Raw genomic sequence first — 27,443 nt, forward strand, 5'->3', positions numbered from 1 at the left:
CCGATGTTTGTAAGTACCAGAACAAAAAGAGATAGACCCATTAAAATTTATACTTAAATGATCAGAACGGCGAGCTGAGTCGATTTAGCCATGTCCGTCTGTCCGTCTGTCTGTCTGTCTGTCTGTCTGTCTGTCCGTCTGTTTGTATGCAATCTAGTCTCTCAGTTTTCGAGATATCCGGATCAAATTTGGTAGGTGGGTGTATTTTTATAATGTCATTTGTCGGGATCGAAAGAATCGGACCACTATAACATATAGCTCCCATACAACTGATTGTTCAGATATGAGATTTTTCGTTAAAACTTCTCCATTTATGCAGCTAGGAACATGAAATTTTTCAATACTTCCACCCATTATCAACAGAAAATTTAGAGTGAAAATTACCAAGATCGAGTTACTATAACCTATAGCTCTCATACAACTGATTGTTCAGTTATGAGAACTTTCGTTATAACTCCGCCATTTATGCAGCTAAAAACATAAAATTTCGCATTATTTTCACTCATTATCAACAGAAAGTTTACAGTAAAATTAACAAAGATCGGATCACTATAACCTGTTTATTGCGCTCATGCAACCGATTGTTCAGATGTGGGGTTTTACTGTAACACTCCTTTATTTGGACAGCTAAAACTGATAAATTTCTTAAGCTATTTTATAAACAATAATACAAAGTCTACTGAGAAAATCGTCAAAATGTATGCTGTATGAGCTTTATCTCTTATACCACTGATTGTTCAGATACCAGTTTTTGCGATATATCTCCTTTATGTAAGAAGCTAAACCCATTAAATTGTGTTACCGGTTTACATACCGATCACACAGCAGTGAAAATCACTCTGATTGTTTAGATATGATTTCTTATATATTTAGAGGAGATACTATGCCTGCTGTGAATATATATGAGATCCATGCCTGCTGTGAATATATAAATTTTTTCAAATGCAGTAATCTGTTAAAGTAAAATTTTCAGATGCTCATGAAAGGTATGAAGCCTTCGGCATAGTCGAAGGCAGCGCTGCTCTTACTTGTTTTTTTTATATTTTGCTCACTTTTTTCCGGGCGTGCTGAGCGACATTCTCTAAGCAGGAAACGGAAAAGGAAATGAGGCTATTAAGCGGCGCGACGTTGCTAACCGGCAACCCGCAAATGTTTAAACTTAAAAACGCAAAGAGAGTAGAATTAGAAGGGGAGAAGCAGAATTTTGGCGCATTGAGGAATTTGCTACTGGCTGGTACGCTATTTTTACTGGCCGACCAAATCAAAATGTCTGTATGTACATAAATAAATGGCTTGCCGCCAGCACGCGAACCCAAAGACTCGTTAAGCTCGTAATAATGTGACTTTTTCATTTGGTTTGTCGTCGCAGCTTTTTTGGGCTTTGACGAGAAGCAGAGAGATTTGTTTGTTGGAAACTAAATAATTGCTTGTGGATTATAATGTGCTTGTTCTTGCAGAAAATAAATGATTTATTTAATGTATAGAAAGAAGCTGGAAATAAATGAGTTCGTGCGTTTGGCAGATTATTGTTGGTTGTTTTTAATTGGTAAAAATTAATTTGATTTGTTTTGTTGGAAATGGGAAATTGGTTGATATTTTGCAATTAATTTTGAGCGTGTGTATGTAGGTATGTACTATATATACATAGCGGATGTTTGCATGATAACCAATTCTTCAAAATTAAGAAAACAAAGAAAGCGAAAAAGGCGAGGAGAAGAACACCTTTTCAACTATGCGTACTTTTGTTAATAAATAATTAAACGCAGTTTTATCGATATCATCAAAATGTTTGATATCGAAATGTTTGTCGAAACCTAGCAGTGACATAACTTTTTGCCTTTGGTTGATGAAGCTAAACTATTAACAAGCGCGTTCAGATACTGGTAAATGATCCCTGAAGCACAGACGGCATGAAATGACTTAGAGCAATGTGAAAATTTTGCGCATTGTTATCGATATATTTGCCGATATATGTGAATATCGGGTTATTAAAAGGTGTCTATATCGATTACAAATTTTATCGATATCTTTTTATCGAAATTGTTATTAGTTTTGTTGCTTCATTTTGCTCGTATTTGTTCTGCTTTTTGAATGAATTCATAATATGAATATCATGTACGTCTATATTACGTTGCCATGAATTTTGTCACCGTTCGTTTGGCGATTCTACCGAAACGCCGAAACTTCGAAACCAGGAACACCATTGGAAGGGTATTTTATGTAGATGAGGAAAGTGTTTATGGTTTGAAAATTACGGCCAAAATCGTCGTTTCCGTATTTGTGTATAGTTGTTGTAGCAATCTGTTCAAACCGAGTTTTTTTTCGCAAATTTGTTTAATATGAAATAGATCAAGTTATCGTTATTTATTGTATTATCAATATCAATTATCAATTTATCGAGTTATCGTAATTCATTGAGTACGTTCACTTTATAGAGCTATTGATATTTATTGAATTACTGAAATTTGTCGATTTATCGAATTGAAGATTTTAAAATTTTCAAAATATATCGACTTATCGAAATTTCCTGGTTATATAAGGTTATCAATTTATCACTGCTTAACGAATTTTATCCTGTTACCAAAGTATAAAGAGTTATCGAAATTTGTCGATAGCTTTCGAATATGTGGAGCTATCAAAATTAACCTAGTTAACGAAATTTATAGAGGTAGCCAATATGTTTCGAGTTCTCGATTTATATCGAGATATTTTTGAGTTATGGAAATTATCGAGTCCTCGAAATACACATTTATCGAAGATTTTCGATAATAGTCGAGTTATCGAATTTGGTTGAGTTATCGGATTTTAGTGTTTTTGAAATTCATCGATTTATCGATAGGTATCAACTTATCGAACATTATCCACAAACTCTCCTAGCGCTTATCTAATAGTTCATTTCCACTAAGCCTTAACTGCAGTTTATGCCGTTTGAAGAACGGAGATTACAACTCGAAGGGGGTGTGTTCCACCTATAAAGTAGAAGCAAACGAAAGGAGAAAGCAAAACTTAAGAAAAAACCCCTCCGGTCACCCCATGTTAGAATTATTTGAACTTTTCTGAGCTCTTAACTGCAGTTAAGCCTTTGGTGGAAATAGGCTATAAGAGTTCATTATTTTTCTACAAGATAAATATGTAAAATTAACCGGTACATTGGAGTGAAATCTATACCTGATTCGGATTAATCTCTTACCTGAAACTCTTCATTGAGTGTTTTTAGCCTAACAGCGTAGTCGTTGTAAAAATCAAATAAAACGTAATTGTCACATTGACACCATTATTTTAAGCAAATGTATTCAAAGAAACTAAATAATAGTTACAAAAACTAACGCAGTCACACGAAAAGGAAAATCCCAGAAATTATCTTACTCAATCACCCACCAAACTCATAGCCTTCGTTAAGTAAGTCATCACCATTGAAGTACTTGCAACTATTATGTCATTTCATTAGCCATAAAATACAACGGCAACAGTTGGCTATCAATATGGGAAGAAACATTTACCCAAAATCGACCAAAGCAGCGCAATGCTTTGTTACAAAAATTGTTAACTACCAGAAATACTTTGCTTATGTAATGGCTTGATTTAATTTTTCCAAGACTCACTTAATTTTGCTAACTTTCGTGAATTGTACTTATACATACTGATTTTATATAAACATACATACATATGTACAATAGTTTCAAATTCGCGTGTATATGTTGGTTGAATAAATATGTATATTGCATGTCGTACGCGTATTTTACAATTTGGAATAGCTTGTATATAGCACTCGAAAAAACACATTTTAACACAAAAGTCGCCAAAAGTCTTACCCGCGAGCGTAACATAATGAGCTTTTCGCTGAAATTTTGTTGTTCAACCGAATTCGCGTGAAAATTGGCAAACGATTGAATAAATGTCAAAATGGAACGCACTCCAATTGATCAATTCACCAATTCAGCTGGCAATTATTTTATTTGCAGATGTTGCTCGAAATTAAATTTTGTCTTTTGTCCAGCCAACTTTTATTGAAGCTAAATGGAAAGTTTAACAATTCATCACTGATTACATTTGGCACTTTTGCTTTGCCATAGTACGGGTGTGTTAGGCTATTGATTGCTAGTCATTGTGTGCCTTCGTATGTATGTACATACAGTCAGTCAATAAAGTTTAGGTACAGCGAATTTTTTACCATACGGGCAACTATTTTTTTAATATTTTATTTTTCGCAAATTATTTGGTTAATTCTACAACAAAAACCCCAAAAATCAAAACTCCAAACCTTGTGCAAAATTAAAGACAATTCTGCAAAATTTCATTCAAATATTGCACTTTTTATTTACGCTCTCTAGAAAAAGTTCAGTATTCAGTTTTTTAGCCCATTCAATTTTAGTAATAAAGTGCAAGTCTGAAGAAGCTAGGACTTACCATTGATTTTTGGGACCTTTTTCGTTGAAGGTGTCGCACATTTTTTCCATATAAAAAAATTATCAAACATTATTTTATATGGAAAAAATGAGCGACACCTTCAACAAAAAAAATTGCTAAAAATCAATGGTAAGTCCTACTTACCTCAAGCTTGCACTTTGTTATACTAAAATTGACTGGGCTAAAAAACTGCATACTCAACTTTTTTCTACACAGCGTAAATAAAAAGTGCAATATTTGAATGAAATTTTGCAGAAAATTCTTAAATTTTGCACAAGGTTTGGAACTCTGATTTTTGGGTGTTTTGTTGTAGAATCAACCATATTTTTATAAAAAATTGTCGAAAAATAAAATATTTAAAAAGTAGTTGCCCGTACTGTAAAAAATTCGCTGTACCTAAACTTTATTGACTGACTGTATGTATGTATGTATTTATATATATAATTTGTGGAAACTTATTTTCATACAACATGGATTTCATTCAACACGTACTTACCTGAAGATAAAACAAACTAAAAAATGCAGTGAATTTTTGTAGAAAATGTAGAAAGCAAACCTATGTATTTATTTAACTATTTTTGTTATTTTTCACAATGGTGGTACTATTATTGCAACATTAATTGTAAAGCCGATATGTAAAGAGTATTCGCCAATAAGTCAGCGACAAAAATATGAATACCCTGACGTTTTGACCATTTTCTTTATTTAAATTTTCCTTAGCAAATTTTTCTTATTTTTTTATATATTTGCATTCAACAGCAAAAAAACCAGCAGAATAAATTTTTTCATTTTCATAAAGAACATCTCTAAAAATTACCGTTTTGAGATTTTTTTTTTATGTTAAGGGTGTTTAGCATTTTCTTCCATATAACGCATGACTAAAATCTATTTTTATATATGGATGAAAATGCGCAACGCACTTGATATTAGTGCCTATTATTCAAAAGTTCCACCGCCTTCTTTATGACTAAAACCTCTTGCTAGATAATGCAGAATTTTTAAGACTTAATAAACTCAAGTGCGGCGAAAAACACTGCATCACTTACATCATCGACCAACCAGTGTCGTGTCCTCACGCCAGCTCTGGGCTTTAATTTTTTCTTTTAATAAAATTCTGAAGTAGGGGTTCCCTGTATGAGATAGGGCTCCTCGAACTGGCTGCCGAGATAGGTATATCTTCTACTCAGGTATCGATATACACTGTCTATTATTTTCTTATTAATAGCTGTACACCAGTTCAGTACCTGGCACAGTAGTATTTATCGGCCTGTTAATTGTCGTGAAGATTCAGTGGAAGAGAGAAAGCGATAACATCCAGGTGCAGCCCAAATTCCTTTTGCAAGCATAGAGTACCACCGAAGAGACACGAGTGTTTGGTGGTGATTATATACTAATCCGAGGTACAACGTGCTTTTCTCCAGCTGTAGAGGGTCTCCATCTTCCCAATAAAAACAATATATTGCAACAAACCTTCGCCAATAACAGAGATCGGAAGCAGAAAAGTTCTAAATATTGTCATATTTTTAGAAAATTTCACAGTCCATTTGACAGCTGCCAACTCTCAGGGATTTTTTTTTTGACGTAAAATTTGTGACTAGCGTGTCTAGGACCCTTATCAGTAGCGTTTTAAAAAATATTTTTTTACTTTAAGAGAAATTGGCAGTTGATTTGACAGCTGTCAACTCTCAAAGTTTTAATGTAACATAAAGATCGTGATCGTTGTCTTAAAACTTAATCAGTAGCACTTTTAAAAAATGTGCCTTATTTGAAAAAATGGCACAGTCCATTTGACAGCTGTCAATAGTCAAAGTTTTAATTTGAAATAAAATGCGTGTGACTAGCGTGCCTGAAAACCCAACTAATGGTATTTTCAAAAAGATTTTATTAGTTTTAGATAAATATCCAGTTGATTTGACTGCTTTTAACTGTCAAACAATAAATTTTATGACATTTTCGGCGTTAGCATTACAAAAATACTAAGATCCTGCAGTTTTACTATAACAGCAATAGCCCTTCTAATTTTTCGCGTTAAATATGGCTTTTCGGACCACTGTGCGCCTCAGGCACGGTTAGATATTAACCGATTTCAAAATAAGAAACTAGGGTCACCTTATTTTCGATATAATTCAGTCTTGGAGGTGGCAGCGGGACATATCGTTACCTCAAAATCCAGTTTCATACTAAAGTCGAAATATTACTAACTATAATGCTAATACAACTAAAAAATAACTGCTACACAGTGTACAAAATGCATCCGGAGCTAAATAACTTAATTTTCGATACAATTTTTTATTTATTTTTTATCGTAAATTAACTAAAATGTTAGATCCATATTAAGGTAACGATATGTATGTACATAACATATGTACATAGCTATGTTTCTATATAGTCGATTTTCAGAACCGGTTATTTCCTGCGTTGATAAGATGCTCTGAATTCTATACAGCGCATCAAATCAACTTAAAATAAACGCTGGCTTTCCTGGAAACCGTGAGCGTTTGTGGTTTTATTTTAGTTATGAAGTACAACAATAACAACACTTATGCATGCGAGCACTAATTGATTTCTAATCTGTGTCGTATTTCAGCGAATTTCATTTAAAAGTTTAGAACTTACCATCTAGTAATATACTTTTTCCTATGTAAACTCCTATCAGTAGTTAATTTTTGCATCAATTGCGAGCTTAAATTTATTTTACCGCGTTTTTGCCATAAAAATTATTGCTCATACAAGAATTGTTATATTTCCACTTTGTTAAGCGCAAATTCAGTCTTCATCTTCTTCCGAACATCTCTTTGGTGCATGAAAGAAACGCTCTGGCAAGGGAAAGCTACTGCTAATCAATTGTATTCGAACTCTATCAGTGGTGCAAGGCTGGTCTACTTCCTCAGATGACAATTGAGCTACGTAAACACCAGATTCATCTTCTTTTTGCCCCAATATAGTCGGCATTAAATGGGAAATCAAATCTTCTTTGAATTGTCGTACACCTGGTGTATCGGGTATCAAGGACTGTGTAGTTTTTGGTAGGACTTGCTCAATGATTTCGTCTTTTGTAGGTGGTATGGGTGTGGTGGTTGCTTCCGTAGGTTGGGTAACTTTTGAGATCTGCAAGATAAAATTACATACGTGCAGATATATGTGAATTTGTAATTATAATTGTTATTTTAAATATCTACATACATGTAAACGAGCTTCCGCACCCATCCAGATTAGCTAAGACAAGGAGACAAATAAAACTCTGAGTTTTGTTTAAGTTGATTATTGTTTAGTTAAAAAAACTTACATGTGGCGATAGAAATACGCTCAATAATAAAAACACTTTCCAATAATTGTCCATTTCTGCCTAACACCTTCCTTTTTATTTGCTGTATACAAAGCAACTGAAGCTGCAAACTATTAGAATGCAATTTTATAGCAGTAAAATTATCAATTAAAATTGTTTATATTAATCGGTTCGTATTGCACCTCACTACATATATACATCTATACAGTGACTCAAAACAAGGGACCACGTGTTAATTTTTTTTTTTTAAATATTCGTAATGTTTTTGAGCTAAATTTTTTGTTGGTATTTTTCTATTTTTATAGAAAAATACCATCCAAGCTTTAACCAAAAGCATATAAACCGCAGTTTCACACTTTTTACAAAATTTTGAAAAATTCAACAAATTTTCATAAAAATTTTAACTTTTTAATCTGAGTTTTTAGAACATCTTTAGGAATGCAGTTTTATTTAAAGCCCATACAATTTTTGTCTAATTAAGTGCAAGTTTCAACTGACTAAAAAATTGCGTTGATTTATTTTTTTTAGACTGCTTTTCCAATTTTTTTTTTTATATAACAAGTGAAATTTACAAAAACTGGCGTTAATTTTTCGAAAGTTTGTTGCTTACGGTCCCCCCCATTTTATTTCACAATAAATTTATGCTTATATGGAAAAAAGTTTAAAAATCCGTTTAAAAAACTTCTTAAAAGTCAACGCAATTAGACAACAAATTTTATGGGCTATAAAACTGCATACCCAAAAATGTTCTAAAAATTCAGATTGATAAGTTGAAATTTTGATGAAAATTTTTCGAATTAAAAAATTAAATATTTTATAAAGTTTGACCGTTATTTTTATAGAAAAATAACATAAAATTTTTTTCGAAAGATTACGAATATTTAAAAAAAAAAAATCAACACGTGGTCATTTATTTGAGTCACTGTATATACATGTAAATACATAACATCAAATAAATCTACATGCGATTATCAAGAACCGGTTGATTCCCAAGCTGATAACTCCCTCTGAGTAGCGAGAAGAAACTTTATTTAGAATTAATGTAGTTTTCTAAGAATTCAGGGACGGTTGCGTGGAAATACGACAATAATCCGACGGCTGCCCATATGGACCAAAGAAAGCTTCTGTATTAAGCTTTAAAGGACGTAAATTTTTCCAATAAAAAAATAGAACTTTTTAAGCACCATTTACTACATACAACAAATTGCAACTTCAATTGTGCGTACGCTCTACGTCGACCATCTTGCATCCACAAATATGACAATTTGGACAAAACAAGTAAACACAAAGTGGCGCTGTCAAGAGGCACAATGAAACCACAGCGGTCACAATGATCCAGTTTGTAGGATTATTCCAAAATGACATCCCCTTCAGATCTTCCTCATCTGCTCTATTCGCAGCGGCTAAATTCTCATTTTCATTTGGTTCAATGATAAACATATCTAAATCTCTGAGCTTCTCCTCCAGTTGCTGTGCTGCCGTGTACTAAATATACGGAATAACAAATTTAAGGCTGTGCTGTAAAACTCTTTCAGAAAATAGTTTCAAAAACTTGCCTGCAAGATTAAAAGAACGCTGTAAAGCAAGCATATTTGCCAAACTAGCGCCATTTCCAATCCGCTTGACTTTCCGCTTAATTGGTGAATGTATGCAGGTAAATGTAAATGAAATTGTTTTGTAAATGTTAGAAAATTATTTGTTTATTTGAAAACTGAAGTTTTTCTTTGGCTGTGTGCCCAGCAAACAATTTGAGTGTTTAAGGACTCATAGTTAGGAACCTTTACGCTCATAATGAGCTCATTTAAGGGTCCGAAATGAAGGTGTTTCCCTTCCTCCGAAGGTCGACTAATGTATATTAGCTTAAATTCATACACCAAATGAGCCTCAATATGAGTCATATCGTCATATCACACGGCTCATTTCAGACTCTTCTGACAAAATATTTTTTTATTTTCACATTTATTTCAATATAGATTGATTAAAAGTAAAATACTGATAAAAATAAAATATTTCACACAAACAGGGTTGAAATTTTTATTATTAGAGCACGGCTGAGTAATTGTAGTCATCTTCTGTACAGTAGTCGAAAAAATTATAGCCACAAATTTTGACAAGTTTTAAAATATTATTTTTTTTGTTATTTAATTTTGGTTAGTTTTTTTATACATAGCTCATTCTTTAACAATATCCGAATAAATACAATTGTGTATTTGCCGAAATTTGGTTCAAATCGTATCCCAATTTTGTGAATACCCAAATATTTTTCTTTATCCCAACCACGAAAAATGGCGGCCGCTTGTTGAAAATTTTCAAAAGAAGTTTGCTGTATTGTACCAATTTTTTTACAAAAAAAAATTGTCCTAATTTTTTTTTTAATTTTGTACCAATAGCCCAATATTAAAATGCACAAATCTGTACAAATTTACTAATCGAGGGACACTGCCTTGAAAGTTTATGCAATTAAAAAAAAAAAAGAATCAATAAGTATTTCGAGTTTGTAATTAGATTGTGAGTATGCAGTTTTGCAGCCCATTGAATTCTAGTACAATAAAGTACAAGTTTTTTAGTTTGTTGATTTTTTTTAATATTGCACAAAGTTGGAAACTTGTATTTACACGGTTTTTTTTAAGTAGGAACCTATATTTTTATAAAAAAATATCCCAAAATAAATAACAATAAAAATAATACGTTAAAACTTGGCAAAAAGAGATTTATTAAATAAGCGAAAAAAATAGGCAAACTTTGAAAACATGTCGTGTCCCCATTTATTTTTCCACCACTGTATTAGCTAATTTACTTTGTGTTGTTGTAAATGCATAAATAAAAACCACTTCATTATCTACTTTTCGCTCAATTTTATAAAAAGTAGGAATTTTATTTTTGTAAAATTTTTATGTAAGTCTGAAGATTTCTTATTAATACATGCTTAGATGTCTCACGAAATATTATGCAAAATGAACATATGAAACTGAGTGATAAAAGAAAAATAATCTGAACTTGCGAATGTTTTCGTACTTATGGAAAATTTATAGCATTTTCTATGATAAAAATATTACACGGTAAAACTATTGAGAGGCAGTCTGACGGTTTGTAAGTAATTTAGTTTTAGAATTCCAAACACAAACTCACACGCTATTTTTCATTTCCAATCTCAAACAACAAGAATTGGGAACGACTTAGTTTTTTTTTATTTTCTATTTTATATGATTTTAAAATGATTGCAAACGTCAGAAAAAAAAATCTTGGTCGACGAATTGAAAGAATGATTTTTCCTTGTAATTTTTAAATCATGGGGTTTTCTCTTTTAAAATCCCACTTTGGGAATACCCAAAATGTATTCAACAAAGTGTGATTGAATTTGACATTGCTCTCAGAAAAACCATCCTATAAAGTCAAATTGAAAAAATTTTGTATGAATTTTAAATCGATTGTTTATATTTTTTGGGATAATAGTACCTTAAAAGGGAGCCTACCTGAGTTGGCAATCACACCTTGTTTAATACACCTTGGGAATACCGTTCCAAAAGTACTTGTTAAGAGAAATACACTTCATTCCCAAATGTATAATTTGGAACATTTCTTTGACTGCTCATTTACATATATGTATCAGTGTTGCCATTTTAGTCGTTTTCCGGCTAGATTTAGCCGGTTGCGATAACAAACAGCCGGAGAAATTTCGATCTAGCCGGCAGCCGATTTGTTAGCCGTTTTGCAGAAAAAAACTAGCCGTTTTTAGCCGATTTTGCTATTTGCCTTGTTTTCTTAAATTTCAAATATGCATATATGTTTCCATTTTTGACTAAGCGAGCCAAAATCTGTTAGAAATGGCTACTAGCCTTATCGTGGAGAAAATTTTCATGTCAGGCAGGATTGTATGAAATTGAGGGATTTTCTTCATAAAATGTTTGTTATAAATGTTTTAATTTTAAGTGTGAAGTTTTATTCGCAAACTTAGAAAATAAGAAATTGTTTCACTGTTAAGACTCTTAAGATGCGTTTGTGTTTGGATATAGTGCCAACAAACAGAATAAATATTACATGTAGATATTCAATTTTGCCTAAATTACAAAGCATCATTTTTGCCCACTCCCAAAAGTTTAAAGTAAGGGAAAAATTTATATTTTCAGGCACTATGTACACATATGTATTTTTTTTAACAAACTTTTTTGCTGAGAACTTACTTAAATTCCAAAAACCGAATGCCAACTTGAATTAAAGGAACCAACACTGAAGTGAGTCAAAATGAAAATAAAAGAGCACAAATTTCTATGTAAAGCAAAACTCGCTGGGAATTCTACGAGACATCTGACGGTCATATGACCGGTCATCTAAATGGGAGATCTGCAGTCTTTTGGCATCATATTTTATATTAGAATTGAAGGGATTTCTGAAAAATCTGACCAGTTCTTTTGCGTAACTGTGATTTTGCATCCCTTGTCAACATATGGCCTCGGTTGATGTTAACTTAAGGTCGTTGTTTTACTGCCTTAAAATTGAAGGGAAATTTTTACAGCGTGTTTTATGTGTATTGGTTTCTATTTGAGTGTATTGAGAATCGGTCAGTCTGATAAGGCCTTGTAGGGAAGACAATAAGTTTGTTCGTCGAAAATCAAGCGAGAATTATCACTCAAAATATCAGATAGTAAATAATAGTAATAAACAAGTATTAACTTACATTTTTCATTTTAAAATCGCTCCAGTTTGTAAATTTTTAAATTTAACGAACTTGTTTATTCAAATTATCGTCGACAAAAAATCCAACCATGTGCCACAATCATATATTTTTCCTAATTGCAAATTCTTGCTGGCAAAATTTTTTCCGACTCGAATTTGTAACTTCTCTCCAAGAAAAAGTCTTTTTACTCGTGATTTATTTAAATAAAACATGTGAAATTTAGTTGAAACATTTTAGCCGTTTTTAGCCGGTTTTATTTGCCAATTTAGCCGGTTCATCGAAAAAGTTCTGGCAACACTGATATGTATGTATATTATACTCTCAGATATGATTTGTGGAACCCCAGTGATGTTGTGGTTTAAATACTCTATTTTGCGGAATCGATTCTCTCCGTTGTAACTCCACTTCTTTGCAGCCACAAATGCGCACACTTGGACAGCATTTGTATTTAAGTATAGTTATAAGTAAAAGAGTCAATGGAATCACAGCACACAATACGGCCCAGTGTTCTCTTTTTAATGGAGATGTGGCCTTGTTCGGAGGCGCTCTCTCACTCGTACTATCCACCTGCTGCTGCTGCTTTGGGGTGCTTCCAATAGAATCATCGTTGAACTCTGCTAATGGCTGGGCTATCACGTGCTAAGAAATTTAGTTGATATTTAGCTTATTTATTTCTTATTTAAAGTTAAAATTATATTTTTGAAATTTTACCTGAAGCATTGAAAATGCGCTGATTAATAAAACTATTCTGCAAAATGACGCCATACGGAAATTCGTCACACATCCACGTGCTGAGAGAAGCTTAATGCAACTGACATTATTTTGCGTTCATTGAGAGTTTTTCAGCATGAAACGTAAATGTGAGAACTTTCTTTGCCGCGCGTGTAGGTTCGTATATACCCAGTGGGAAAATGTAATGAACTGTAATCGAAAAAAATAATCATTAAAACAGCCGTTTTCATATTCGAAAAGTGTGGCACTCAATTTGGCTTTGCCAGTAATACAGAAATGAATGCGATTTAATAAACATTTTTTGCGTCTTTTTTGATACATTAGAATGCTGATTGTATATTAAACAGTAGTAGAATCTAGAACTCATAAGAAATGCATTACATTATTTATCACGCATGTAATGCATTACCATTTTTCCCACTGGGTATGCATAGATATGTATGCATGTGCATATGTAGCGCAGAATGCATTTTATATATGTATGTAAGTAGGTTTTGCAAATGAGTTTATTCCAAACTTAAGCTTATATTGAAACGAGAACCAGTTTTTAGCTCACACAATTAATGTTATGCATATAAAGGGTTCTTCAATACGAGCGTGCTGAAACTGTACTGAATTGAGCATGTTCACAGTACGCCGTAATGCTTTCGTTATATTGAGTTATAGTTGTTGCCTTACCTTACAAAAGTAAACAATTGTTTAAATATCTTAGGCGGTAAGAACTTATTCTACTTTTCTGAGAAAAATATGCTGAACGAACTTTGGAAAAAGAATAAATCTTTTAAACGATAGGATGGTGTAAACGCAAGCCCTTTTTAGTAACCCGTTTTAGTATTTACTTATATATTACATACGTCTATACGTCATCACTTACATCAATTGCCAACATATTTCCTAGAAATGCAAGTTGTGCAAAAAATGCTGTTAATACAGACACTTGAAAATGTTTATAAGAAAAAAAGGTTGTACTACGTATGTATGTACATATTTTTCAAAAGTTATCCTAATTGTGTTGGAAAAATAGGGAGCGAATTTCTTATACCTGCGGCAAGTGATAGTTTCAGTAAGACTATGGGTTCGAATGTTACAAATTACAGTAAAGTAGCTTTCAAAGCATTTATGTAATAAAGTTAAAAAAGTTGCATATTTCCTTTTATTTTTGAACATTAAAGTTCATTTTATTTCCCATAATAAAATTCTGTAGTACTCTTCTGGAGATTTTAATGCACGTTAAAGCCTAGTACAAATAGAAAATGATGGTATGTATTACATACAGTGACTCAACCAAGTGACCATGTTGTGATTTTTTTTAATATTCAAAATTTTATCAAGTAATTTTTTTTTGTTATTTTTCTAAAATAACTTGATAGATCAAAGTTTTATACTTTATACAAAAATCGTCATCAAAATTTCAAAAATCCGTCAGCAAAAAAAAATATATTATTGGGACAGGACTGCGTTTGCCCTAAATTTCCACATTCCAAAACATGAACAAGTTCGTAAATGTGAACTCCCTTGCTTTTAATTAGTTCACGCTATCACAAGTGCTCTGTGTACTTATAAATCTTTAGTTCAGATGATAGTTCTACAACGCAGCATAAGATTAGTATTAAAATTCGACAGTCTCACTCAAATTTTGACCTTTTTAATTAGATTTCTTATATTATAGCCCATTCAATTTTAGTATAATAAAGTGCAAGGTCTTACCGTTGATTTTTGGCATTTTTTGTGGTAGGTGTTGCTCATTTTCTCCATATAAAATAATTGTCGAACATACATACTTTGTATGGAATAAAATGCGTGAACAAAAAATTGCCAAAAATTAACGGTAAGTCCAAGATACTTTGAGCTTGCACTTTATTGAATTTATTTATTTGCTGAAAAACTGCATACCCAAAAAAAATTCTACAAAATCTAATTAAAAAATTGCAAACTTGGATGCACATTTAATAAAATTCGTCGAATCTTTGAAAATGTTCTACAAAGTTTGAAATTTTTATTTACATGGTTTTCTAGGTTGTTAGCTATATCTTCCGTCGAGGTAGGCGGTTGAAACCAAATCAGCCAAGAAAAATGTGCCAGTTTAATATCTAAACGCAAAAAAAAAGATGATTTCAATATACATACATACATAATAAACACATAATTTTTATAAATATGCACATATTTATATTTTATTTGGAACATAAGGACTAACTCTTAATTATCTCACATACAATAAGGAAGTTCGTAAAGCCAGGAATTTCGCTCTCTAATAGCTGCATATCAATTGAAATTCAATTCATTTAATGTTATTGCAGTATATTTAGTTTCTAATGTGAAAGCATTAAATTGCAATGACAATGCAAAGGCGTATAGGAAATACTAAAAAAAAAAAACAACGAAATAAATAAACACAAAGCGCAGCGTGTACGAAACCGCATTGAAAAACTGGTTAGACGCGTTTTGTTGACGCCGCCATCTCTATGTCGATTTATGTGAATTGCATAATCGGAAAAATCATAGAAAAATCCGCCAAACCGCAATTCGACTTCAGCTGCTGCGAAACGCTACACTAACTCAGTAGAATTGGAAAATGCACAGAGTATAAAGAGCGAGGCGAAAAGTTGCGAAGACAAAGAAAACACTGAAAAGTGAAGAAGTGAAGCTGAGCGTAAGGTGAGCTAAAAATAACAAAAAGAAAAAAAAACAATTGAAATGAAATGAACTCAAATAAATTGAAGAAACGAAATCAGATGGAGTTATACATAAAATGGGAATTAAACGAAAAAAAATTAAATAAAATATTGAAAAAAAAAAATTGAAATGATAGAAATGAAACGAATTGGTTTAAAATGTAGTGAAAAGAATCAAAATTAAATAAATTAAAATGAAAAATATATAATACTAGCAGACCCGGCGAACTTCCCCCCGCACAAAATAATTTTTTTATTATTTTTTTATTGAAACTTTTGGTCGAATATTTTCACGTTAACGATTTCCATTGGCACGTACATCGGCTAAGATTATGTTTTGATGGTCGTTTTCCGCCTTAAATAACCTAACGAAAGCGTTATGTTCGTCATGAAGTTCTTGAAATTCTCTAATTGTGAAACATTTCATAGAACGGCTAATCTCACAAAGAAATAAATTTGAAGAACATTTCCTCTTGACTCCCTGGCGGCCGGTTCTATAGTAAATCTGTCCAAAAAAAGGTATAGTATATTTGGTGGCAATTTCAAAATGGATGCGTATAATTGTTCTACAGAAATCCAATATACATAGACTTATTTCAGGCGAAATACCTTAAAAAGTAAGTAAAAGTAAGTTTTACGAAAATAATTTTTTTTTACTTGAACTACAGTAAAAGGCGCGCCATGGTTTTGGCGGTTGGTTAATCGGTGGTGATATGAGATTTACCCCTGCACAACTCAACCCTGGTGTCTCCGAATAAAGCTTTAACGCATAATAATACTGGCAAATCACATCCATTGGGCCAATCGTAACGCACAAGAGTTAGATATATTCAGTGGTGCAGCAGGTCGATTTAATATGACATTCACGGCACCTTTTCTAACTTGGCAATTATTCGTAATGACTCCAGCGCCACGTAGCAGCTCTTTTTTGTAATAGTATTGCCTTTACCGTTACCAATACATATTTTGAATATTAGCCAAAGTTGATCGTAAATAACATTTTTAACTCTAATGCCAACTGGCGGGTGAATTTGTGAAACTACACTATCCAGAGAGTTACTCAAAAACACACAGAAAACTTCGTTTAAATTCGTCCGAGCATTTAGGAGGATTTCACTCACAAACACACCTGCAGATGAATTATATATACGTTTGTACGGCGCCATTCCCTCTTTTCAGATAGCCTGTTTTTTTCCGTGAGTATAAGATTGATTTCATATATCTCCACACCAAGTTCCAGTACTCTACCATGAACATTTCCAGAGATATTCGGTATAAAAATTCGGTTTTTACGCCCCCTCTATATATCGAAAATTTTGTTAGCCTATGATAATCCTTGGGATATCTGAATCAGGTGTCGGAAATTACAAAAAACTCGGTTCGTCCGTTCTCGAGCTTTGCGAACACAAAAAGCGGCTTCAATATATATTGGTATAGATTGGTATGAATCGAAATGATTTTGAATATGTATCACAATATATATGAGTACCACACGAAACAGGTTTAAAAAGGTTGCCAACTGTTCAAAAGGTTAAATTCAAACTATTAATAATTTAAATGAATTATTACAATATGGGTATCAAAACTACATGTAAGGGGTGTCCATCTGTTTAAAATCTCAAATTGAGTTCAGGGGATAAGTTAATTGAAAAAGTATGACAAATCGGCCGCTGTGGTGTAGTGGTAAGCAGTGGGCGTTTCCACTCCGCAACGCCTGGGTTCAAACCCTGGTCAAAGCAACATCGCAAAAAATATAGAAAAAAGGTTTTTCTCTCGGCAGGCAATGGCAAACCTCCGTGTGTATTTCTGCCATGAAAAACAGCTTCTCATAAAAATACAATCGCCATTCGGAGTCGGCGTAAAACTGTAGGTTCCTCCGCTTTGTGTGACAACATCAAGGGGCACGCCACAAATCGGAGGAGAAGCTCGGCCAAACACTAACATATGTGTAAGCGCCAATCTATTATTATTATTATTATTATTATGACAAATGATAAGTTTAAGAAAGTTTTAGTTTGAAAATATTTTGAAGGTGGTTAAACAAATTTTAAACCTCCTGTTTTTGAATTGAGTTTTCTTGAAATAAATTTTACTCAATATAGCACGTAAAAATTTCATACACTCAGCGAAGAGGGTGAGGGCGATCTAATTATCTATATATTGTATTGTATTGTATAGCAATTTTACTTTGCCTCCTGCACAACATAATCCAGTCGATTCACCACTGTATTTTAACGCATTATACCATGTCCCCACCAGAGCTAACCACGTAGTTATGGCTACTGAGTTGGTTATCCCGATAACCCACTTGATTTAGCGTAGTTTCGCCTTATAAAAATGACACCACTTAACCATTTCACTGAGATGGTTAAAAGCTAACCAACTCGAAACCACGTCGAGAGTCTGATACAACCCTGTGTTTTCCTGCCATCTGTGGGTCATTAGCGTTAAAATGTAAAGAATTCGTTCCCTACTAGTGTTTGGACTCAGCTAAAATCAGATTAGATTTACTCTGGTTTTTAAAAAAATTTGAAATCAAGTCCTCTACTCCGCTTGACCTCAAATCTATTCCGTTTTTTCATTCATGTTATGCCCCTCTTGGGGCCGTTTTTTGAGTGTTCACCACCGGTTTCAGTAAAAAAATTGAAAGTTAGCCAAATCTCACTGTTAAAAAGTAACTTTTTCATAGCAACGCGCCAATAAAGTAACTTCGTTATTTTTTGATGTATGGCTGTACAAATTGGCGGATGCAGAACTTTACTTAAGTTGTTAAAAAATATATGTAAAATAAAATTTATATAAAGTAGAAAAGGTTTGCCTTTTTAAAAATTAAGTGTTAGATACGTTCTACTATATAGAAAATGCTAAAAATTACCTAAATTGTAACATATCCTTACATTGCCTCGCGTACTTATTTTGCATGAATAGAAAATATTTTAGTCAAACAATTAATGTCAGAAACAAAAATTCAATCTAGTACGGAAATTTTGTTTTTGCGCCGATTTTTGCAGGAATTTAGTCCTGAATAGATTTTTGGAAGTCCGAACACTGTTCTTTACATTTGTACTGTTTTATAAACCTTAAACCGCAGTGTGGACAGCAATAGTTAGTGAGGTGGTTAAGTTCGATTTGAGATGGTTATCTTTTTGGTGGCGACATGGTATTAGAATATTTACAAATTATTGTCATTTCCCCAATTGTTACCATTTTGTCGGCACAATAACCTATTGCCGGATCATAGTGGAATGCAGCTCGTTCCAGGATCACAGGAGCACTGCGTCTGCGGGCTCTCTCAATTTCATTATGTCGTGCTCGATGTTGTTGTGTTTGATGTGCATGAACTCGTTGCATTCTAAGCCTATCTACTTCATTGTCACTCACTAAAGAACGCAATTCTGACATAGCAATACGACTATTTTCTCGATCTGTCTCACTCTGGTCATAAGTGCGATTAGCACGTGAGGTAGCTTCGCACATTTGATTGACTGCGACGATCTAAGTCAGGTCGTGTTCTCCTCGGCATCGTAAACAAAGTAAGAGAAGTTCTCACGCACTTAGCGGTAAAGTGTCACTATCACAAAAGACCAAAAAAGAGCACGCAACTTGAAATATCACTATCACAAAGGATCACCGAAGGAAAGAAAGTTCTCGCGCACGTAGCGGTAACCATCACTCACAAAGATAAAAGGATGCACTCTTTGTCACAAGAGGAATCGATCGACATAAAGGATCGATCTATTTGTTGGTTGTCAAATGTCAAACATTATGGTTGCGTTCATAAATTTAATTTGTAACAAAACTTAAGATTTATCATCTACATAAAAATAATCTGATAGATAGTAAACAACTGAAGCTAGCCAAAATAAAGTTTTTTTTTACCTCCTGATAATTAATATGTAGTTACAAAGATATAACTATTCTTTCAATTTGATTTCGAAAATCAATGATAATCGACCATCTCTATATTTCTAAGGAAAAACAAAGTTGTTGTTTTTATTAAATTCGTAGCATTTTATCACATTTACTTACCTTCTAAACCTTCCCTGGACTTCCACAAATAATTCAAGACCAAAATTAGCCAAATCGGTCCAGCCGTTCTCGAGTTTTAGCAACACTAATGAAGAGCAATTCATTTTTATATATATAGATAAATAATAAACAAGTTATTTAATTTTTTATGGTATTTAAAAACTTTTTAGAAAGACAATTAAATTAATTAAATGAGTGCCACCCTAATGTAGTCTCATCCGTAATTTATTCATGTTCGCACAGAAGTAAACATAACCTAGTGCCCCCGGGCAAGTCGTGGTAACTGCCAACACCGCGCTCCATCTCCATTCTTTGCACTTTTGTTGGATACACAGTTATGTACTCTGAACTGGTTTTTCTTACTTCATTTAACTCATATGTATGTTTGTATATTTTATGATTTTCGTTGGAAGTTTTTGTGTAATAAGAAAATCACAAACAAAAGAGGAAAATTGCAAAACTTGAGAAAAGTATAAGTATAAAAGTGTATGTATAAAAAACTGGCGGTTTGTGGCTGCCGGTTAATATTTCGAAGCTGAAGCTGGCTTCCATGCTGTCGCCGTAATACTCGCACATAAATATACACTCACAAACACTCCAAACCAACCAATGGACCGCACGTTTGTCCGCCCTCGGGCCAACATATTTGCGCTTCATCGCTTCATCGCTCAATCGGGCAGACGCGCAGTCAAGCGGCAAATAAATGGTGGCGTCTCCAGCGACTGGGTGCACCAACAGCAGCGGCAACAGTATTGATGTGTTCCCCCAGCACTGCACTGCCGTAGCAATAACCGGGCGCTGTCAGTGCTCATTGACTGCTGTGGCTGCCGGCTGGTTTGTGTTTGTTGCTTTAGCTTACTGTAGGTTGCTGGCTGCTGGCCGATTGGAAGAGGGAGGTATATGGATGTGTTTGACGAAACCAAATGATGTGGATGAGGTGAGTGCAATTGGTAACAAAAAAAAAATAATTGTTCTGTGATTTCTTATTTTAACTTTGATTTTTAGTTTCAACTTGCATAGTCAACCAATCGAAACCTTCAATGCGCAAATGACTTTTGGTCTTCGCGATTCGACGAGGGTTTGTGGACTGTACTGCCATTGCGCATTGGAGCGGCAACAATGTTGCACTTTGTTGGTGTTATTCCAAACATTGAAAGTGTAGATACAAACATACATATGTATAATTTATCTCTTGTTGAAATGGAATAAATTTTTGTATTCTTTATTTTGCATTCAAATCAAATGGATTTTTCATTAATGGGTGGGAAGTGTACTGAATGGCTCATTGAACGAGTTTGTCTATAGCTTTTCCAAAAGAAAAACTTTCATAAACTACCTTTAATTTTAGATACTATATATATGTGTGTATACATATCGTCGTTTAAAGTACAAAACCGCTTATCAACAAAATGCAAAACCGCGTATGTTAGGTTGCATAATTTATTTTTTAGAGAGTAAAAACTCTCGGATTTCAAAATTCAGCGAAATTTCTCAGCAAATGTCAGTTACGCGGTTTTGTACTTTAAACGACGATATATATTAATATACATGTGACTCAGCCCTTCGATACAAATTTCTTGCATTTGCAGAAAAAAAATGTTTCTTATGGATTTTGCTGTTGAATGAACTATGTTTTTATAAAAATTTTGTTTGGAAAATATAAACAAATAAAATCGTCCAAACGTCACTGTATGCATATTATAAAAATGTTTTCTAATGCACGACATCAATCGACGGATACGAAACTTAGAAGAGCTTCATAAAAAAGTTTTTTTTGGTTTTTAAAACAACAGACTAAATTCATATACATTTTCTTAAAAATTTGAAACTGCTCACTAACTTTTTATGAAATTTTCCACCTAATTATTTCAAGATGTTTTAAAAAACAAATTTAATTTATTGGTTTATTTATTTCTTAAACATACATATGCACACACACATTCTTAAAAAATCGTAAATAATTATTTGAACGTTTGAAATTAAATTTTCAGCAAAATTTAAAATTTTAGATTAAACTCTTTTCGAAAAATCGGAAAATTCCGAATTTTTTCGCACCGTTTTATAAAGTTTTTGAATTGTGTTTTTTGCTAATATTACTGAAATTTTCGTGCATATATATTTAACTCAAAATATCTCAAGTAATTAAAAAAAAATTGTTTTGAACATTTCCAACAAAACTTTCCACAAAATTTAAAATGGTAGATACAATTTTTTTCTGAAAATTTAGCTATTTTCGTACTTTTCAAGAATTTGTTTCGAATCTTACTGTAAATTAGGTACCCACATAGATTTTTTCTAAAAAAACCTCAACTATCGTCCTAAACATGTGCAACTTAATTATTGCCAAACATATAAATGGAAGCTGAAAATTTTGTTTTTAAACAAAGTTCAAAATGTTTTTCTTCGCATATGTCGATTTTATTTTTGAACTTTATTTTAAATTAAATTTTCGCTTTATTCTTTCTTACATAGTTTCTGTATTTTTTAATATTTTACACATATATGCACTTACATACTTAAATATTTAAAAAACTAAATTTTTAATTTATTTTTAATTTAAGTTTAGTTTAATTTTTCCCATAAACTAAACCGAAAGCTCGCAATTATTTTTAAAATTTTGCATTTAATGCATTTTTGCTATAACATTTGTATAGCTATGTTTTTATCGAGGCTTAAAAATAACCGATTTAATTTGCATGAACTCCATTTTCCAAACATAATTATTAAAATTGTATTTTTTTTATTTTTTTTTTTATTGTTTGTATTTTTGAAAATAATTTGGGTGTTTCTTATTTGTAATTAAGATTAAACTCCATTTGGACTCCGTTTGAAGTAAACCTATTTAAATGTGGTTTTAAAAAATGTTGCAATGAAGAATAGTTTAATATTAACCCTAGATACCAATTGTTCGTCTCCGTATTCTTTTAAAATATAATTCGTTCAAACGCCTTATTCTCCCGACCCATCACTAACCTGCTCCACCATACTATGTCCCATATCGCTCATATCGATGCTCAAAACTTCCAAAGAAAAAAAGAGCAACGCAACACTTTACCTTTGAAGAAAATTGCAAACTTTGTTCCCAATGCGATTTTTCGAAGTTCAAAACATGCTTCAAAACTTTTCTTTGCCTGCCCACCACGAATGGAATGGCCGGCCCCACGTGTACCTCTTAAATTAATCGTTTTCAATCAAAGTCCACACTCGTGCAACAGACATCAGCTGGTTGTATGCAATAGACGCACAATAAATAATGGCATAAGAAGCAACTAAATAACCAAAAAATAAAACAAAAAACACAAAATCCAGCAAACACAACTCACAAGTAAAGCAAAATAAGCTAAAACGGGGTGCTGTAACAGGTTATGTGGTTTTAGGCCAAGTCTAAAAGCAAGCACGCATGCGTAAGCACATGTGTAAGTGCATCGTACATACATACTAACTTATGAGTCTATGTGCTTTCATGTGATTTTCAAAGTGGCTGCTTCAATTACATGAGAATTATTGCGTTGTACCGCCAGACGTCAAAGAGCCAAGTTGCCTCACTAGCGGACTGGCTGGCTGGCCGGCTGGCCGGCAGGTTACCCGCTAGGCAGGTCTGGCAATCAGCCGGTGGTCAACCAACTAACCGACCGACTAGCCAATCAGCCAACGAACCGGTATCACTGAATGACTGTACACCAACTTGGTATAGCTTAGCGGTTAATGCGTGTTCTTGTTTATAAATAAACATAATAAAGTCAATGCCATGCCGCAAGTATATACATGCATATATATGTACATATACTACTAAGTGGCTGTTGTTATTTTTTATAAATTTTTTTCATTATATTGCCGCCGGCAATCTGCTGATGCACAACGACTGCACGCATGGGACAAATATGCACACATTTGTTGCTTTGGTCCACAAATGTCATGGGAGATGGATGGGAAACTTCTCAAACTGAAATAAAAAAAAGGAAAAGAAGAAGCAATCGTATTGATTATAAACAGCGTAAAGCAATATGTGCATTTGCATTGCTATGGATTTGTAAATGCTGTGCAAGTGTAATTTGCACGAGAATACTTTTTTAAAGATTTATGCTGCTACATTTTTTATTTAACCCGAGGGTGCATTTTATCGGCAACAATCAAAGTCCTGAACTGCAAAAGAACGGTTATGCAATACTTTTAACTCGTTTTGAATAAAGTGCTTATTTATTTACTCGTCATTGCATTTCTAGGGTCTAAGAAGCTGCTGTGCGCAATCATGTTCAATCTTAAGATTTTTGAAGTGACACTTCCTTAGCGACGATTGGTTGGTTGAGAGTAAATTGGCAAATGCAACAGATATGTTACACAGAGACTCACCACACCTAAACTCACCACACCCGATCCTACCAAACCTAGTTTCACCATACCTTGACTTACCAAGCTCAACTCACCCCACTAAAATTTGGGAAACTCGCTACTTAATCAGCATTTTCAAGACTATTTCGAAATATTCGGAAATTAGGGTTTTCAAGACTATTTCGAAAAATACATCTAGATATACATATGTATACACTTCTATTAAGAAAAACTAAAAAAAAATATGTCCAAGTGAATTAAAGAGAAATGAAGTTTATTTAACACGGTTATTTTCAATGAAAAAAAAATATTATAAATGAAGAAAATTTAAATAAATTTTTTTTTTTTTAATTTTTTATTGAGTTTTTGAGCTTGAGGCCGTTATTATTGAAACTTTTTGCGGAAAAACAACAATAAAAACTTTTCAAATAAATCGTTAAAAAAAAACATACTAAAATAAAATATAAATTTTTTTTTTAAGAGCTAAGTAGCAAACTCATTTTTTAGCGCTTTGCCCCGCTCCGAAGACCTCGTTATTATACATATACAGCCCAAGAACTTTAATTTTACACCTCATTTTTGAAAATCGAAAACACAACGCGAGTTTATTGGCATTGATTATGAAATAATTTGAATAAACTTGTTTGACAGGTGGCAACTCTTTTCTAAAATATAACAGCTTTTTGCATATCTGTAGGCCAAATCATTTAATTAATTTGGCATTATATGGCACCTCATCTTTGGAAATCGAACGAACGGTGCTGATCTGAGGACCTGGACAAAAATGCCTTTCTTTTGAGACTGCTTTAGATATTTAAATAGTGGATTTGCAAACACCTTTCGTGTTACCGGTTCTTTTTTACATGGCTCTATAATGAAACTTTTCTCGTTAGTTTCTTGCATTTCATGTTAATATTGCATTGGCTTTGAAATTTGTCTAAATTATCTTGCGCAATTCACTTTTTATACCAACTTGAAAAGTTCACTCGAGTGTTCTTTCAACAACTCAATTATAAAGTTTCACTTACATACCTTTACAAAGTTGGTGGCTTATTCAAAAGATTTACGCCACTTGTATCACTAAAAAGTTTTAACACGCTGTCACTAACGTATTTACATACATATGTACCTATGTATATATGTATCTAGGCAACATATGAAAGCAACGCAGGTGTGACAGTGCGTATGCGTTACAAGAGCGCATCAAACACACTCGACAATCTTTAAGCTGCATAAATTCAAGGTTTGCTTCGAGAATTTAGCGAAAAGCATAGAAATTTAAACTTATATACTTCTTAGCACTTTGCACATTTTAATATAAATTTAAATTGATTTTTTCTTGCAACATTTGCTTTGCAAATTTTCGCGCTAATAAAGCGTTTGTTGCGGCACATTTCTCGCTAAATCTAAGAATGCGATTGAACGAGAGAGCTCTGTTGAATAAAGCAATGAAAGAAGAAATGGCGTCGAGTGGTCCTGCATAAATAATAAAAATTCAAGCTTTGTTCGACATTTTTATAATAGGATGTTATTTCTATGCTATTTAATTTGTGAAAGCACCGCAGCGCTCAGCATTCGGCATGAATGCATAACATAGTGCTCGTATTTATGTTGTTTAAAAATTACCTATAAAAAGTTTATTATTTTTTTCAAATGTAACCAAACACCGAAAGTATCTCTTTAATTTCGCACATAAAGTGGCGTTTATACTTATGTATACACATTGAAGCAGTTCACAAAAACCAGTAGCCGAGTATGTGTAACCCTTGCATTTCTTTTTATGCACCATCAATAATAAACTTGCATCTGATACTGCTTCGCACTTGAGTTTTTAATAACATACACCACTGGCTCTGCACTTTGCACTTTGCTCGCGTAATCGATTTTCAAAGGAGCAATAACGCACTTTTATTGCATACTCAAGCAGCAGCATAACAAAATGTAGCAGATACAATAAAGGCAATAAATAAACTCACTTCGATCATGCATACATACGTACATACATGTACATGCATGTACATGAGGTTAAATGCAAAGCTGTTTGCATACTACTTACTTTTACTCAATTTGGTTCATTACTGCAGTGCTGATATATATGTACATATAACTGCATACTACCATAAATATATGCACTCTGGCACACAAACAATTCTGTATATATTTAAAATTTTTTCTACACACTTTACTTCATTTTACTAAATAACAAGAAGTGAACTCGTTTGCTTACTCAATATCACTTATATTCAATGGCGGAACGCTAAAATGACACAAAAAACGCCCAGACACGTAAACTTAATTTTGGGTCGCACATTACGGTTATATGTACATTAAGTTTTCTAGATCACGGGTTCTACGGTCTACTCTGTATTGCGATTCGGCAAGCAAATTATTCGGATTCGAATACTTTCCGCTATGAGCTTGAGGAAATGTTGTCGAATTTCACACTTATTTCACAGAAAGAAATTTTATAAGCTCAATCAAGTTAGCCGAAAAAGTGGCCGAAAATAGCACACAATGAGCACAATAATACGAACAAATAGTTTCTTCATTTTTTCATTTCAGCGCCGCTAACTTGATTGAGCTAATTTTATATGCAATTTGACAGCTTTTATCACGTGAAACAGGAACAGAATACTATGCTTTAACATGGAAAATATTACTCATACGCCATGTACGATCATCCAAAAAATTATTGCACATTTCGATTTGACCATTCACAACTTGTTTGTTTATCCATCGATTTTAATCATTAGTAGCTTGCTTTTTTTTTTGCGAAGGAACAGGATTTAACAGGTTTTTTTTTAAATTTGATATGTTTTCATAAAAATGAAAATAATTTAGAAAGGTTTATTTCAAAAATATTTTTAAAGAGTTTTGCCTTCTGTGTCAAGAGGTGACGATTTAGATTTAAGTTAGCTTTATTTTTAAAATGCTTTTAAGGTTAAAAAAATATATATATATTTGAAGGATTGCAACCAGTTTAAAAGCACAAGTTAAATTCAATGAAAAGGGAAGAAGTTAAATAAAATTTAGCTTCAAAATATTTTTGGAGAGGGCTGTTAACAGTTTTAAAAGTCAAATTTAACTTAGACAATTAATTTGGTATATTTTACTTATTTATACCAAATTGCTGCGAAAGCATTTTTAAGACAGTTGACACTTTTTAAAATGTATTAAATCAACCTTGGCATAGATATGAAATTAAAAGGTATTTTTTTTGGTGGCAAATAGATTTTATAAGATGTTTTTCAATTCAGAAATATACTTGGAGGTTTTGTCATTGCCTGCCTAAAAGCGATCGCTGTTAGAA

The 27,443-nt window shown here is 32.9% G+C and overlaps 3 protein-coding genes across 3 annotated transcripts in view; 1 reads left to right on the top strand and 2 right to left on the bottom strand.

The window, feature by feature from the left end:
* Positions 1-27,443, top strand: part of LOC118735831 — a 118,321-nt gene that overhangs the window by 36,016 nt on the left and 54,862 nt on the right. The window lies entirely within an intron of this gene.
* Positions 7,067-12,397, bottom strand: LOC118735851. Its single transcript, XM_036465832.1, has 4 exons — positions 12,369-12,397; positions 7,694-7,803; positions 7,591-7,623; positions 7,067-7,515 (listed from the first exon to the last, which is right to left on the bottom strand). Exons 2-4 carry the CDS (start codon positions 7,745-7,747, stop codon positions 7,174-7,176), a joined length of 429 nt encoding a protein of 142 aa, XP_036321725.1. The 5' UTR covers positions 7,748-7,803; positions 12,369-12,397; the 3' UTR covers positions 7,067-7,173.
* LOC118735854 lies at positions 12,599-13,199 on the bottom strand. The gene is made up of 2 exons (XM_036465834.1): positions 13,080-13,199; positions 12,599-13,007 (listed from the first exon to the last, which is right to left on the bottom strand). The coding sequence occupies exons 1-2, from the start codon at positions 13,131-13,133 to the stop codon at positions 12,690-12,692; spliced, it is 372 nt and encodes a 123-aa protein (XP_036321727.1). The 5' UTR covers positions 13,134-13,199; the 3' UTR covers positions 12,599-12,689.

This window comes from Rhagoletis pomonella, unplaced genomic scaffold, assembly GCF_013731165.1.
Source record: "Rhagoletis pomonella isolate Grant_MI unplaced genomic scaffold, Rhpom_1.0 Rhpom_scaffold_00003, whole genome shotgun sequence".
Classification (NCBI taxonomy): Eukaryota; Metazoa; Arthropoda; class Insecta; order Diptera; family Tephritidae; genus Rhagoletis; species Rhagoletis pomonella.

What these genes read in the sequence shown, in the direction of transcription:
- LOC118735851 (XM_036465832.1), bottom strand. Translation starts at nt 7,747, where the DNA reads ATGGACAATTATTGGAAAGTGTTTTTATTATTGAGCGTATTTCTATCG. An exon ending in GCGTATTTCTATCGCCACAT is followed by an intron (nt 7,624 to 7,693) that starts GTAAGTTTTTTT and finishes TCCTTGTCTTAG; the next exon opens with CTAATCTGGATGGGTGCGGA. An exon ending in GTGCGGAAGCTCGTTTACAT is followed by an intron (nt 7,516 to 7,590) that starts GTATGTAGATAT and finishes TTTATCTTGCAG; the next exon opens with ATCTCAAAAGTTACCCAACC.
- LOC118735854 (XM_036465834.1), bottom strand. Translation starts at nt 13,133, where the DNA reads ATGGCGTCATTTTGCAGAATAGTTTTATTAATCAGCGCATTTTCAATG. An exon ending in GCGCATTTTCAATGCTTCAG is followed by an intron (nt 13,008 to 13,079) that starts GTAAAATTTCAA and finishes TAAATTTCTTAG; the next exon opens with CACGTGATAGCCCAGCCATT.